The 14,566-nt window shown below is 51.0% G+C and overlaps 1 protein-coding gene across 1 annotated transcript in view; it reads right to left on the reverse strand.

The window, feature by feature from the left end:
* IGSF21 (immunoglobin superfamily member 21) overlaps window positions 1-14,566 on the reverse strand; it is a 248,486-nt gene that overhangs the window by 127,963 nt on the left and 105,957 nt on the right. The window contains exon 2 of the mRNA XM_024125725.1: window positions 11,995-12,107. Coding sequence (XP_023981493.1) covers window positions 11,995-12,107 — 113 coding nt within the window. The remainder of the gene's footprint in view (window positions 1-11,994; window positions 12,108-14,566) is intronic.

Genomic DNA, 14,566 nt, shown 5'->3' on the forward strand with positions numbered 1-14,566 from the left:
GCGGGTCCAGCTTGCAGGACCCTTTCTGCCCTTCCCCAGTCCTTCCTTTTCCTTTGGTCAAGGCTCCCTGAGGTCTCTGAACGCCCACAGCTTCTTCCTTCACGGGAGCACACAGGAGATGAGCCTGGAGAGGCAGGCAAGGGCCAGACCCTGTAAGAGGACACCAGGGTTCGGGTCTTTGTCCCAACAGCAACAGAGAGGCCTCGGTGATGAGTTTCAGGCAGGGTGACATGGACGGAGCTGTGTTTCACGACACCTTCAGCTGCGGACTGCTCTTCTGTGTCTGGTCTTACTAACCCCCTTCACATTCTCCCGCCACCTCTCTGCCCCCAGGTGTCTGAAGCCTCCTCTCTTTTGAATGTTCACTCAAGGGTGGGGCGCCCACATGAAGCAGATTCCCAGAACATCTACAATCACCCCTCTCCTGGGGAATCTAGAACTTTCTGGATACCTGGTGTCCCACACTTGATGTGTGGGCTAGCCAAGCTGGCTGGAGGCTCCATCCCTACCTTGTCATGATGTCATCGCTGGGCGGCTGAACTTGACGTAGCACAGAATTCCAGAGCTGAAATGGACAGTGTCATCCTGTTCTGGGCTCCCCTGGGCCAGGAAGCCCGAAATTCTTTCCATTGCATTTTTGATAGGAGGCCACTCTAAAATTTGCTTAGACACTCTCAGGGGTGGGGAATTCACCAGTCCTCAAGTCACCCATCCATTTTTCTAATTGTGAGAAAATTATTCACCTCATCAACTAAGGGTTTACTTCCATGTCACTCAACCACATCAGGTATTCGCTCATTCATTTATTCATTCTCTAAGCTATGTGCTCAGATACAGACAGGACACCTGGTCTTTACCAACCAGGTGCTTACATTCTGGAAGGGAGACACTCAACTATTCGAATTGATTCCCCTGTTGTGAGCTCTCAGCCAGCAGGCACCTGTCCTTCTGGGGGCAGTTACCACAATTTCAAAGAAATCTGACAGTCTTCCAGACCACATCTGTTTCCCCGCTTCACTACAAGCTCCATAAAGACAAGACCCCACTGTTCTCACTCAGTGCTCTAGTCCCAATGCGTGGCACATAGTAGATGCTCAAGAAATATCTGCTGCATCAATGAACATGTGCGTCCAGTGTGTTAAGTCCTAGGGCAGAGTTCTGAGCATTTTGAGATGCCTGGGTCATGGTGATTGCATGAAGAAGAAGATGGAAGGGAAAAAAGGATGGGGAAATGTCTCTGGGGGTGACACCGCAGCTGACTTTGGAGGGCAAGTCGGGGTTTGCCAGATGGAGCGGGAAAGGGCGTCGCGGGCAGAGGAAGTGGCATTTGCATTGGCACGGAGGTGGGAAAGAGCGTTGGCATGTTCCAAGAACTGCAAATAGGCCATACGATTCCAGTGGTGGGCCCATTTGGGAACGTGGTAGGAAGCACGGCTGGAGAAAATCAATCAATGGAGCTTGCATGCTGGGCCAGTGACCTTGAACTTGGTTCTTAAGGCAATGGGGAGCTCTCGCGAAGAGTGGGGCAGCCGTAGTGTGTTTTAGAAAAGGGCCAGGTTGTGCCTGTCTGCATCGGGGTGACTGTGCGATGACCCTGGGGACATCTCTAAGCCTCTTGGGAAGAGGACACGGTCACTCTTCATATAAGGATGACACACCCAACCCAGAAAAGGTGAGGAGAGGCGGAGCGGGAAGGACTTAGGAGGGAGAAGCGTCCAGAGCTGGTTTTCTGGGAAACATCTCTCATTTCAGTCATGTTCTTTTATGTCACTGGTGTGCTGGAGCGGAAGTTCCCCTTTAATCCTCCTCCCACAAGTTAAGTCAGCCCGCTTGTCATTTAAACCCAGCAGGGCTCAACTAGGCAGAGTCGGCTGGAAATCACACTCTGGGCTTAATACAGCTCTGGCATCCACTGGCTCAGAGGGCCCGACAGCGTCTCGGGCCGGGATTTCCACCCTGATGAAGAATTGCCCAAACCCCACCCCGGGGAGCACCTGGCCGTGAAGCGCCAGCCTCTTCCACCACCCCGGGTCTGCTGGGTGAGAGGAAGGGAAGGGGTGGGTGGTGGTTTGGCTGTAAAATGGGGAAGAGCACATCCTATAGAGACCATCTCACTTCATCCTGTCATTTTACTGATGAAACTCCTGAGGCTCAGAGAGGGGAAGTGATTTGCTCAAGGTCACACAGCAGGACATTTTGCCCCCAGGCCCCTGCTCTTTTCTTTTCTGTGCTTTTGGTGAGTGCGGACAAACTCCCCATCAATGCGTCTACCTTGGATCTGCCAGTCTACCCTGTCTTCTTTTCATGACCGTCCAGCGGGACAGCCTGTTACAGGTGGAGTCCACATGTGCTCCAATAGGACATCTTGTAATTTGGGCATCCACTCCAACTGTTGGCACTCTCCCCGTCACCCCACCAACAGTCTGGGATCCAAGAGCCCTTATAAGCCTTGTGTGAGCACCTCTAGGCAGAGAAACGGTCTCATTGCCAATATCAGAAACCTGATCTTAATTCCCCAAAGGGGATAGATTTCTCTGGTCAGAACACCTTCCCTCATGCCAGAGTGAGCAGTGACTTGCTGCCAAAGCAAGCCGTTCCTTTTCCCCCTCTTACCTCCTTCTCCCGTCCCAGAGTGTCTGTGCACACAGCCAGGTTGGCTGGTCTGTGGCATCTGGACTAAGCCCATCCCCCCCACCGCTCTTTCCATCTAAAGCTGAATGCAGTACCCCTCCCCGCCAGGTCCCTGGAAAGCTCAAGGACCACAGGCTTCCTGTCACAGCCTTGCAGCCCCTTGGTCTCCGAGACCCATCCTGAGTACCACCTTGGTGACCCGCAGGTAGAGGTAATGACGCCCTCCACGTTTCACCCTCACAAGCCCTGGACACCTGAGGTTGCCATGCTTGAGCCTTTTAGGGGGTGTCACAGACCCTTTTGAGAATATTCGGTCCCTTTCCACTAAAAAAATGCATACAACATATTGGGCATACTTTCTGGGGATCCAAGCACCTCCAGAAGCCTATCCACCCACTCCCTAGGGATCCAGAGATGCCACATAAGGACTCTGGTCCAGGGCCCGTGGGTACCACAGCACACATTGGAGAAGCAGATAAATAAAACCCAGCCACAGACACAAAGACAAGACGGGTAACTAAAATACCAGGTGATACCTCTCTAATCGAAGCATGTACAAAATGCTGAGGGAACATAAGCTGGAGGATCTCTGAATTCTGCTTGATGACCAAGGTCAGAAGGTTTCACAGAGGAGGGAATGAGTAAGACCTGGCCAGGTGGAAAAGAGGATAAAGGGACACGAGTGAAGCCTATTTCTCCTGCACTGAGGGTGAGGGAAATGGCTTTTCTGTAGGCGTCTCCCTTGTTTCACACAAACCCCTGGGAGATGCCTGGGGGAGCCAATCAAGCCCATTGGCTAGATGAGGAAACAGATCTTTACAATTTAATGATGCCTGGACTTGCAGGCTCTCCCCTGGAGGGAAGAGGGTCCTTCTTTGCAGCTCCAGCCTCAGGTACCATGCACTGAGCAGGGTTATGTGAATGGCTGTCACCCACAGGCCACCGAGTTAGTTGGATGGTTAGAGCAGGAGTCTCTCCTCCAAATACCAAATGCATTGCTGAATCACCCTAGACTCCCCTAAACTCTCTGAGCAGCCACTTCCACATCCTTGAAGAGGAGAGTGATGCCGCCATCAGTTGCGGATTGCAAGACAGGGCAAGTGTGGAATAGACAATGCCCTTGGTAGCTTATGAACGACATGCAAACGGAGATGGGCCATACAGAAGCAACGGTGTCTTTATGTTATCTGCAAGGTTTGTCCAGAAGTTCAAGGTCAAATCCTTTTAATACTCAAAACCTCAAGGCTATTCCACAGCTGGCCTTAGCGCTTCCCTCAGCACACTGAAGCCAGGCTTCGGCCCCCACTAACTCTGAGGGGGCTGCTTGGGTCCAGGACAATCCTCGGTTCTTTTAAGTCCTCTCGCTGCGACATTGGAGGCAGCTGACTAGTCTCTCCTTCTTGGATTACTTTCTTCCTTCGGGATCTGGGCACCCCACTCTGCCAGCTTGCTTTATATCTTGCTGGCTGCTACTTCTCCATCTCTTCACTGGTTTCCTTTTCTGTCTCTAAATCTGGAGTACCCAGGGTCCACGCTGGGTGCTCTTCTGTTGCCCGCTCCCTGGGGGGATCATCTCACCCAGGCCCATGGCTTTAGATCCATCCATACTCCAATGATCCTCAAGGGTAAATCTCCTGTCCTGACCTCTCCCCAGGATCCCAGATTTAGCTTCCCCTGCTGCTTTGACCGCTCCATCTCCATGTCTTAGAAGCACTTGGAACGTACCATGGCTGATAAAGAACTCCTTCCATCCTTCTCCTCCGCCTACCATCCCAGTTTCAGGAAACAGTGCCATCCCTCACATCTAGCTGCGAAAGCTCGAAAGCCAGGAGCCATCCCGAATCTTCCCTTTCCCCCCACCCCCCTCCACATGTCAGCAAGCCCTTGGGACTCTACTTGCAAGTCACAGCAGAATTTCTTTGCCCTCCTATCATCTCCACCAGCGCCCTCCTGGTCCTCACCAAAGCCACTGCCACCTCCCGCCGGAACTGTTCTAATAACCCTGCTTCCAGTCTTGCCTCCCATGGTCCATTCACCCAGAAGTGACCTTTTAGTAAAGTTAACCAGATCCTGTTACTTCCCTGCTTAAAGCCCTCCAAAGTTTCCTGCTGCCTTCGAATCACTCCAGACCCAGTTCTCTGGAGCTCAAAATCTGGCATGAATGTTCCCGCTCATCTGTCTCACCTCATCTCTTAACTCTCCTCCGTTCACTTCATTCCAGCCATGCTTTCTGTTCTTTGAACATGCAAAGCTTGTTCCCAGCATAGGTCCTTTGCATTTGCTCTTTCCTTTGCCCAGAATACTCCGTCTCCTCCCTTTGGCATGGCGGGGTCCTTGTCGCCTTTGAGGTCTCAGCTTAAATGGGAGTCTTTTCCTGACCATCTAATCCCTTTCCATCCCATCATTCTATTATAATTATATGTACTGCCCTTATCATTATCCGGTATTTTCTTGCTTGTTTATCTTTTCAACTTCTCCCCCCACCCCCCGCCAACTCCCCCACATGAGTTCAGGATCTTGTTCTCTTGTTCCTTGATGCGCCCCCCAGTGCCTAGAACCATCCGACTCAGTAACCACGTGCTGAATTAATGTTGAATGGATGAATGGAGCAGCTCCGCTCCCTCTAACAGTTTCCCAAGCACCGGGACGTGGTCCCTGCCTGAGCCAAGCCACATTATAATCACCTGAGGGAGCTTGTTAAACGTACAAAGGCCCTGAGGCTCCAATCCTGGAGATTCTGATTCAGTAACTGTAGGGTGAGGCTCAGCTATCAGTATGTGTTTACAAGCCCCTCTGGAAATTCTAAGGAGCAGTTAGATTGGGCAACTCCTGCCTCTCTGCAACCAAACTTCCATTAAAAACCAAGGATTGGGGATGCGATAGTTGCAATTCACACTCTGACCTCTAGAGGGAGCTTAAAGTTGCTCCCATCACTCCACCCCCAGAAGGAGGAGCTGTCTGACCTGGGTCACTTATTGTACAATCAGCTGTCCTTTGGTGGGCCTTCTCTCTGGTACTTTCTCTTTCCTCTTATGTGACTGGTGTAATAAAATTAGGTATGGGACATTCCTCATCAGGGAAAGCCTGCTCCTTTGTGAGGCTAGGGGCAAGAATGGAGAACTGGATAAGGCAGCTCAGCCAGCTTAGCCCTGACTCAGTGAAGAAGGCTTCTTGTCTTTCTTAATCCCTTCCTCCTCCATATCTTGGAGCTGTAAGACCTGTGAGGGGGGTAGCAAGGAGCAGCCAGGTTGAAAGGCTACCAGGATGGGCTCCAAGCCAGAGGGGCCAAAGGAGTGATGCAGCCCAGTTCTCTGGGACTTGGGCCCTAGTCTCTACTCATCACCAAGACTGTACCTGCCTTCTTGCCCTTATGATATCATTAGACTGTAATGTCCCTTCATGATCATCATTTTCCATTCTGTTTCAGACAACAAAACATTGTGAAGGACTGAGACTAAGAGAGAGCCAATGCCAGTAAAGTCATTTTGAAATAGCTTCTGGCTTCAGGGAGAGCTAAGATCCATTGTGTGATGACCTTCCAAGAATTAAATCCAGTGAGTTCACCAGCAGAACCACATAGCGACAAAGAGGGTACAAGCTTTAAGTATTGTCTCTGCCTGTCTGTGTTGGCAAGGCAGGTGGTAGGATGGATCTCAAGGAATCCTATCTTGGTGATCTTCCCACAACACATTCCACTCTTGTTCTATAATTTCCCTCTCTGGATCCCTTGTTACCAAGAGACATGAGAGGACAATGGCTGCCATTTGTTCAACAGGTCCCATCATGAGTTTTTGCTGAGCGGAATAAAAGGATTGCAGTGGGACTGGGCTTGTTTGGTTGCAGACATTATCTCATTTATGCCTACAATGTAGGTGGTTTCATGCCCAATTTCAGATGAGGTTTCTAAAACAGAAAGATTAGGTCACTGCCTGGAGTCACATGCCCTGAACACTGTATGCAAGTATTCTGACGCTGAAGTCCTCTCTCCCTACCATACCCTTCCCAGCCTCCAGGCTTAATCCTCTCTCTAATGGTTCAGAGCAGCCATAAACCCTCACTGCCGAGGCAACCAGCAGAGCCCTAGGGCGGGAGCTCGCCCCAGGCCAGGTAGCATCATGGAGGAGGAACCTCCACCATTAAACAAACACTCAGGCACACGTTCCCCACAACGTGAAAGAGGCGAGATAAGGGGCTCCTGAAAGTGGTGGCCTTATCACTCTTTGTAAATCTCCTTCTCTCTCTGCCTTGCTCTGCGGCTCTCTTTTCTGTGGCCTTGTAACCTGAGCCCAGCGCAGCTCTTGGGAACAAATTGTGAAGGAAAGAGGGGAAACAAAGGAAAGATGATAAAAACTGCTGTGAAAGGTTAAATTCCCAGGATTCTCTGTGGCTGTTTAATGGATTTCTATGATATAAACAGACCTTTGGCTTTGCCTGTTGGGCAGGTGACCTCCAAGTAAATGAGTTTAGACAGTGTTCCCTAATAAGAAATGTTCCTTTTTTTTCCAGAGTATACAAGGACTCACACTCACTCCCCAAGCAGACAGATAGGATCAGCTAGACACAGATGCTCAACTGAAATGGCAGTGGGCTACCCGGCATAGTCTGTCAAAACGTGCGTGCGTATTTCCACCTCTAACATTTGTTCACGTAACAAATATTTACTGAGATGACTCTCCGCTAGGTGTTGTTGATATAATGGGGAAAAGACGTGGCCTTTGTGCTTGAGATGCTCACGGCCCAGTGGGCAGACAGATATTTTGACATAATGAGGTAAGAGCTGGAGTACAGACCCTCAAAGAGGAATCATGGAGGAGGAAGCGTCTAGAGCTTTCTGCAGAAGTCAGGGAAGGCAACATGAGCTGACACAGTCTTTTTGGATGGCCTCAGTGTCTTCATCTGAAAAACAGGCTTAACAATACTACCAACCTCAGTGCCAACATGAAAATGAAATGCAGCCATGTATGTACAGCCCTCAATCCAGTGCCTGGCACAGAGTAAGAGCTCAATAACGTTAGTCACTCAGATTAGTATTAGCAGAATTACTGAATGAGTCCCCCCATTTAGGCGTAAATGGATAGAAATGATTAAGTAGAGGATATTATTTATCATTCGTTTTCTATAACCAGGTCCCAACCTTAATGCTAGAATAGTTTGGTTGTTAGACGACTGCCTCCTACTGGCCAAGTGTGGAATTGCATCCCTACTCTATTAGCTGCTGTATATTTTCTAGGGAAAAAGGAAAGGTATGTGCCTGAGCTCTGAAGAAGCCCGGGAAACTCAAACCTGGGAGGGGAACCCAGGCAACAGTGAAGAAAACATGGGAGATGGTGAAAAGGCTGTGAAGCATCCTTAAGTTGAACAGGGCTTTGATAGATGACTATGATACCAGCACCTCAGGGGCCTGAAAACTTTCTTGACATTTTCTCTGTTTTCAAAGAAATCTTTTGAGAATGATAATCCCTCTTCCAAGCCCCCATTCCCCACAATCCAATGATGGCAGGTTACACAACAAATAAAATTCATTTTTCTGAAACTCACTTTACGGTGAATTTGCCTAGAAAGCTGGCTCAGTGAGCAGTCACTTTCATTCCTTTGCCAGGAAAGTACAGTACATTCCAGGGAGGGGCCATAAAATTTCTTTTCAAATATTTACAGCAGGCTGTCCAATAGAACATTATGTGATGATGGAAATATTCTATACCTGCTCTGTCCAATAGGGTAGCCACTAATCATATGCAGCAAGTCTGACTGAGGAAACACATTTCTAATTTAATTTGATTTAATTAAATTTAAATAGCTACACGTGACAAGTGGTTACCATATTGGTCAGCACAGACCCAGGGGCTCTGATCATGTCCACTTTCTTGAGTCTCTTCTAGAATTTTGTCATCTTTTTCTATAATTTGGCCTGACCATGGGGCAAGATGTCCAAGGTGCAGGCCCTGGCCACTTCCTCCTATTTCCCTGCCCACCTACCCCATCCCCAAGGGGTCCATAGGCCGAGACCTTCCCAAATGTTGAGACAGTGTTCTTGTTCACCCCGAGGGGGTGATCCCTTTTGCTTCACACAATTCCATCAGCTCCCGCAATTTACCCAAAGAATCCAATCCACTTGCTTCTGAAAGCTTCTGAAAGCTTAGGATGACCCCATTGCTAAGATAATGTCTTTAGGACCAGAGGGGAGGCTGCTGGGCTTGACACATGTTTTGGGTCATTTTGTGCCCACTGGGCTGAGTGGGCAGAGACAGCCTCATCACAATGCCCTGCTTTTCCCTGCTAAAGGGATTGGAGACACAGCCCTGGCTGGACCTGTGTAATCTATTCATTTCCTTCCAAGCCGGGCTCTGTAAGCTCTTTCATGAAGGATGGGCAAAGGAAGCTGGGGAGGGAAGCAAACACACGTACAGAAAACAAACAACGCTCGGCAGCTCTCTGTTTGGGAGGGTGGGCAGCTGGGGGAAGACAGAGATGGGGGGATAAAGCTGTGGGGGCGTGTCTGGGGGAGTCCAGCTGGGGAAGGAAACTGGGGTTTCCACTCTGCTGCTTCTCCCACACCCTCCAGAAGCCCTGCCCTGGCTTTGGCTCCTGGAGCCCCCGTCTCGGTAAGCTCTTATCTCTCCATTCAGCTGGCTCCTTGGGAAAAGAGCTGATAGGTGTGTCAGAAGGCCAGGGTGGCAGCAGGCAGAGAGAGAACTGGCAGCATGGAGCCATCTCCCTGGAATTTGCTTCCGTCCTCTGCCCCATCCTCAGCATCATAGACAGGGCATGCAGGGCTCCCCTCGTCCCAGGGAGAGTACCAAGTCGGCTGAGCCCACTTCCTCAGTCCAGCTACAGAATCAAAAGGGCCCAAGTATTTGGCTCCAGTGGGCAATTTGCATGTGATTTGCATACATCTGCATCCCCCACCCCCACCCCCATTCCAGACGCTCTCAGTCAAAGGATGTGAAATGAAATAAAATAAATTAATTAGTGCAGCCTACCATAGCCTGATATGCAGGGCCTGACACCCGTAAGAGACTTAACTGATGTTTAAAGCGATCAATGTGATCGCAGGCTAGGATGGAGATGGCGGGGGGCAGTGAAAGAGGGTGCTTAGCACTGGGGCAGAGAAGGGGAAGGGGAATCTGTCTGCACTGGAAGCTAGGCATCTCGTCCTGCCCCAGCCACGTCCCTGGTCTTCAGAGAACACAGACGTGAGCCATGTGAAAGCTTGCTCTTGGTTTCCTACACCTCGGTCTGGCACTGCTGTTGCCCCAACCCTGGTAGCTACTTCTGCAGGGAGATTTTCACTAGTGATGCGGGAACATTTGATTTCAAACAAGAGTGAAGATAGTTGCTTCAAAGGATGGGAAGGCAATGAGATGCCTATTGGTATTTTCCTCTTTCCAAGCTCCCTCCCATCTTCACTCCTATTAACTGTTCCCATTGGGTCTCTGTATTTCTCTCAGCAGGTCTCTCACTACCCCTCGCTCAAGGCTCAGGAAGAGACACAGTACCATCCTCGGCAGTGAGCTGGAGTTAATTTATCCCAGTCCTTCTGCCAGGTGCTAATGAGATGCTCACAGCGTGTGTCAGCCAAGCAGTTCCCGTATCATGTACATACACCTCTTAGCGATTCAGTCCATGGCACTATTTAACATATGCCTTGACTTTCTCCAGGCCCATTGATTTATCCAGGATGGAAAACTCTTCTCAAGCTGGGGCCCTGTGGGGATCCAAATGTCAGAGGTGATTCTAAGCAGGAGGGGCTCCAATGCTAAGATGGGGAACAATGATGTGGGTTAAAAGGAGCCCAGGTCACCGCCCCCAGCAAAATAGCAGCGACCCGCAAATGATGAATCAAAGGCCAAGAAAGCCAGAAGGAACAGTAACTACAGGATGGTTCAAAGCAAGACTGGACCAACAGCGAGGAGGGAGCCCAGTTCCGAGTCAAGGCATTGAATGGTGAGCGCTCCCCAGCAGAATCCTCTAACATTGGGTCTCCTTGCACTGCACCGTGGGTGTGGCAGTAGCTTGAAGGAGCAAAGGAACCAGTTCTAGATGCCTCATCACCAAGCTGCGCCCACCCAACCCCCCACCTTCCACCTCCTCTCCCCGCTCCCCACCCCCTACTTCCACGCTCCTTCCAGAACAGTTACACTTGACTGTGTCACCCATTGGTCTCACTTGAAGAAAGGGCAACACAACTTACAAAGCTTAGGGAAGTGTTGGTTTTAGATCAGGGGCCGGCAAACTAAGGCTGGTGGACCAAATCAGCCTACAGCCTGTTTTTGTATGACCCATGAGCCAAGAACGTTTTTTTTTACCTTTTTCAGTGGCTGAAACAATAAAAAAGGAGAAGTAGATTTTGTGACACGTGAAAATTACATGAAATTCAAGTGTCCATGAATAAAATTGTATGGGAACACCGCCATGCCCTTCCATCGGCACGTTGTCTGTGGTTGTTTTCACACTATGACAGAGCTGGGTAGTTGCGACAGAGACCATATGGTCCCCAGAGAGGAAAATATTTACTATCTGGGCCTCACCGAAAAATTTTGCCACCCCCTGTTGTAGCTCATGGCAGAGGAGCTCTCCGCCTAACCCGTTCCCCAGATGGCGGTACCTTGCTCTGCGCAAACCTGAGTGCGCCATTGCAAGAAAGTCAATGCCAACTGGACCTTCTCCTGAGCCCTGCCAGCCCCGACTCCCCTGTGGCAAAGGGAGACCAGGCTGGGACGCCCAGTCCAGACACACAGAAATGCCTATTGGTGGCTAAAAAGGCCAACACTTGTGTCCATGACCCAAAGCTGGTTCTCCTGTTGCCAACACCTGGGCCTTGGGCAGGTGGGCATCTGCTCATCTTTATCAACATCCCATCTCAGACCTCCTTAGACCTTGGGGTGCCAGACACCTGGACTAGTCCTATGTGTAATCGGATTAGAAGGCAGACTATGTCTGTAATTTGATTTTTAAGAAGGCAGGAAGCTGTCCTCTTCTCTCTCCCCTGCGAAACACATTACCCAAATGCTCATGCCCCAAATTCCACCCTTCAGTGATCTTTAGTTACACTGTAATCAGGGCCTGCAGCATTCTTAGTAACTAATACTAGGTACTATTGGGGTTTCCTGAACATAAGGGCATGTTAGCGACACAAAGGATGCCAGAACGAGATAGATACTGAGGGCAGAAGAGAAGGCTGGGCCAAAGGCTCTTCAAGGAGGGTTTCAGCAGAGGATGGGGACCTGGCAGAGAGCACAGGACAGCTCAGGGCTGGTTAGGGCTCAGTACATAGCCAAACCCGTGAGGGTCTCCAGAGAGGCTCTGGGGACTCTACCCTCAGCCCTGGCCATATGTATAGAGGGGACAGTGGGGGTGACTTACCCGGTACCACACGATCTCACGCATGCGGCCATCTGTCTTGAAGTTACACTTCAAGGTCACAGCATCACCAGCCACCACGGGTGGGAGAGGCTCAATGTTGACAGTCAAGTAGCCTATGGAAGAAAGGAGATGGGGTGGTGAGGGCATGAGCTGATCTGGAGGGCTGGGCTGACAGGTGGGGTGGGGGAAGGAGCCGGCACGACTGTAGTGGGCGCTGTTCGCATTGTAGTCTATGTGAATAGTGATGGTGGGCCTGAGTGGAGCTCATCACCCTCTTCTACCTTCTCACTGATGCCTCCCTTTTCGAGAAACTTCCTGGCTCCCACGGATCCCTCCAATCCTGAAAACACTTCTTCTTGGGATGAACTGTCCCATGAAAGTAGGACCGGTTGGCACCTGGAGGAAGTGCTTCAATGTATTTCTACAAGATATCCCAGAGAAACGGGTCTGTGGTCCAACAGTGCACCTCCATCCCCGCTTTTAGAAAGTCGCAATGTGCATAAGCTTTGTAGGAAATGTACATGCTGAAATGCATTTAATCTAGTGCTTCCAAATGTCTTTGAATATGGGTGCCTGGCCATCCCTTAAACCCCGTCAGCATCTCACACAGCCAGGGTCCCTGGAACATCGGGATATGGTGTTCTAGGCACCCATACCCCTCCATTCCCAGCCTCATAAAATTACTCCCGGTGAGAAGGGAAGAGAGAACTGGGAAACTGGTGTTTGCTTCCTGAACCCCCAAATCTCCCATCAAGCACACCCTGCCGCCCAAAAGGAGATGCAGTTTCAACCCTGGGCCATGGCGGCGGTGATGGTGGGGGGGTGGTGATAACGGGCTGACTGCCTGGGAAGGATTCTCAATTGTCTGTAAGCACAGATGATGCTTCTCACCCACCAGCTGTGCCCGGAATCCCTGCCCAGCTCCCAGGAGCTGGGGCTCTTGTCCTGGTAGATACACCCTGGGCAACACTGATGCCTTCACACCAAAGTCCAGCCTGCTGAGTCCTCTGACCCACCCCCTCTGCCTCCCAGAGCCCCATCCTCAGGGCATGGTGCCCACTCCAGCCCAGTGGGGGACCTCATTCTTGGGCTGATCATCCAGGCTCATGGGATTGGCTTCCTGCTGGCTGATGTCCAGCCATTGATCTAATGGATGAATCCAGTCTGATTGTCTTAATGAGAAAACTAGCCAGAATGGATTTGGGGATTTCAGTTGTGCAGGCAACCTAAACAGATGGAGCCCAGGGGTCTGACCCCTGCCTGGAACTTAATGGTTACAACCCTCTACGGAAAAAGAAGAAAGAAAGAAAAAAGAATCAACCTAGAGGGGATCAATTTGGAGGCTGGAGGCAGACTTGACCTGTGTGGCCCAAGGCTTCAGGTCCCAATACCCAGGGTAAAGGGGTAAACTCGGGGCTCACCCCCAGGGGGCCTCTAACTTAGACCGAAGGTCAGGCTTGCTGGGAGCCCCACAGAAAACACATGGCCCATGACAGCAGTGCTCAAGCTAACCGGAAGGAAGGACCCATCTTCTGCCCCCTCCTCTCCTCATTCATTCTGCCCCAGAGTTTGCTCCCACCTGCTCTGAGCAGGCCCGGGGCAGGAAGCAGGATGGCTTGAGCATTGCCCTGCCCTCCAGGAGCGTACAGTGGAGGGACAGATTCACAACACGATCACACTAAGCCGGCGAGGGTAATGGTGGGGTTACGGTGAGGGACTGGGGGAGGGGAGAGGGGAAACCTGGCCCAGCCTGGATGATCAGAGAAGTCCCAAGGCCAGCCAGTGCCAAACCATGACAAACAAGGAGGCCACCTGCAGGGGGATGAACCCCAGTGGGAGGGGGGATGCCGGGGAAAGCCAAGTCAAGTGTGAAATAGTAATAACGGCTCACATTTCCACGGCGCCCACTGGGCCAGACACTGGGCTCCGTGCTTAATACGCACCCACTCACTTAATTTTCACAACAATCCTAGGAGCAAGGAACTGGTATTATTCCGACTTTCCGCAGGGAAACAGAGAGGCGAAGTAACCTGCCAAGATCACACAGCTGTAAGTGGCAGACCTGGGACTCAAACCCAGACCTTCTGGTTCAATTATGACCACATGCTACACACAGCTAAGGACGGAAGAGGTGAGAATGGGCCAGCAAACATTTCCCATCCAGCCCTGGGAAGCAAGGGAGTGTGTTGCTGCGGGACCACGGCAGGAGACCAGGACCTGATCCCCTCTGCTGCAGTTCCCAGCCTTGGGAACTTGGAACTGCCGCCGCCCCCCTTTCCAGCAGGGCTGGGAGGCGTGTCTCACCTTTGGAGCTACAGCTAAGATAAGCATCATCCGTCCAGATGGCTGAGGAGCTCAAGAACAGAGAACGGCCCCTCCCACCAGAAGGAGATGGGAAGGACACATTTTCAGATGTATAAATCTTCCAGCCAGCCCAAGGCGGGTGCAGATGGTGCATGTATGGGAGGCGGGCCAGGGCAGGACGCCAGCTTGCAGGGTCACCGTTTCTTGGCGAGCCCTGAGGGGATTACAGGTATGAGTCTGGTGGGCACTGGAGGAAGTGGTGGAAACT

This window comes from Physeter macrocephalus, chromosome 3 (assembly GCF_002837175.3).
Source record: "Physeter macrocephalus isolate SW-GA chromosome 3, ASM283717v5, whole genome shotgun sequence".
NCBI classification, from domain to species: domain Eukaryota; kingdom Metazoa; phylum Chordata; class Mammalia; order Artiodactyla; family Physeteridae; genus Physeter; species Physeter macrocephalus.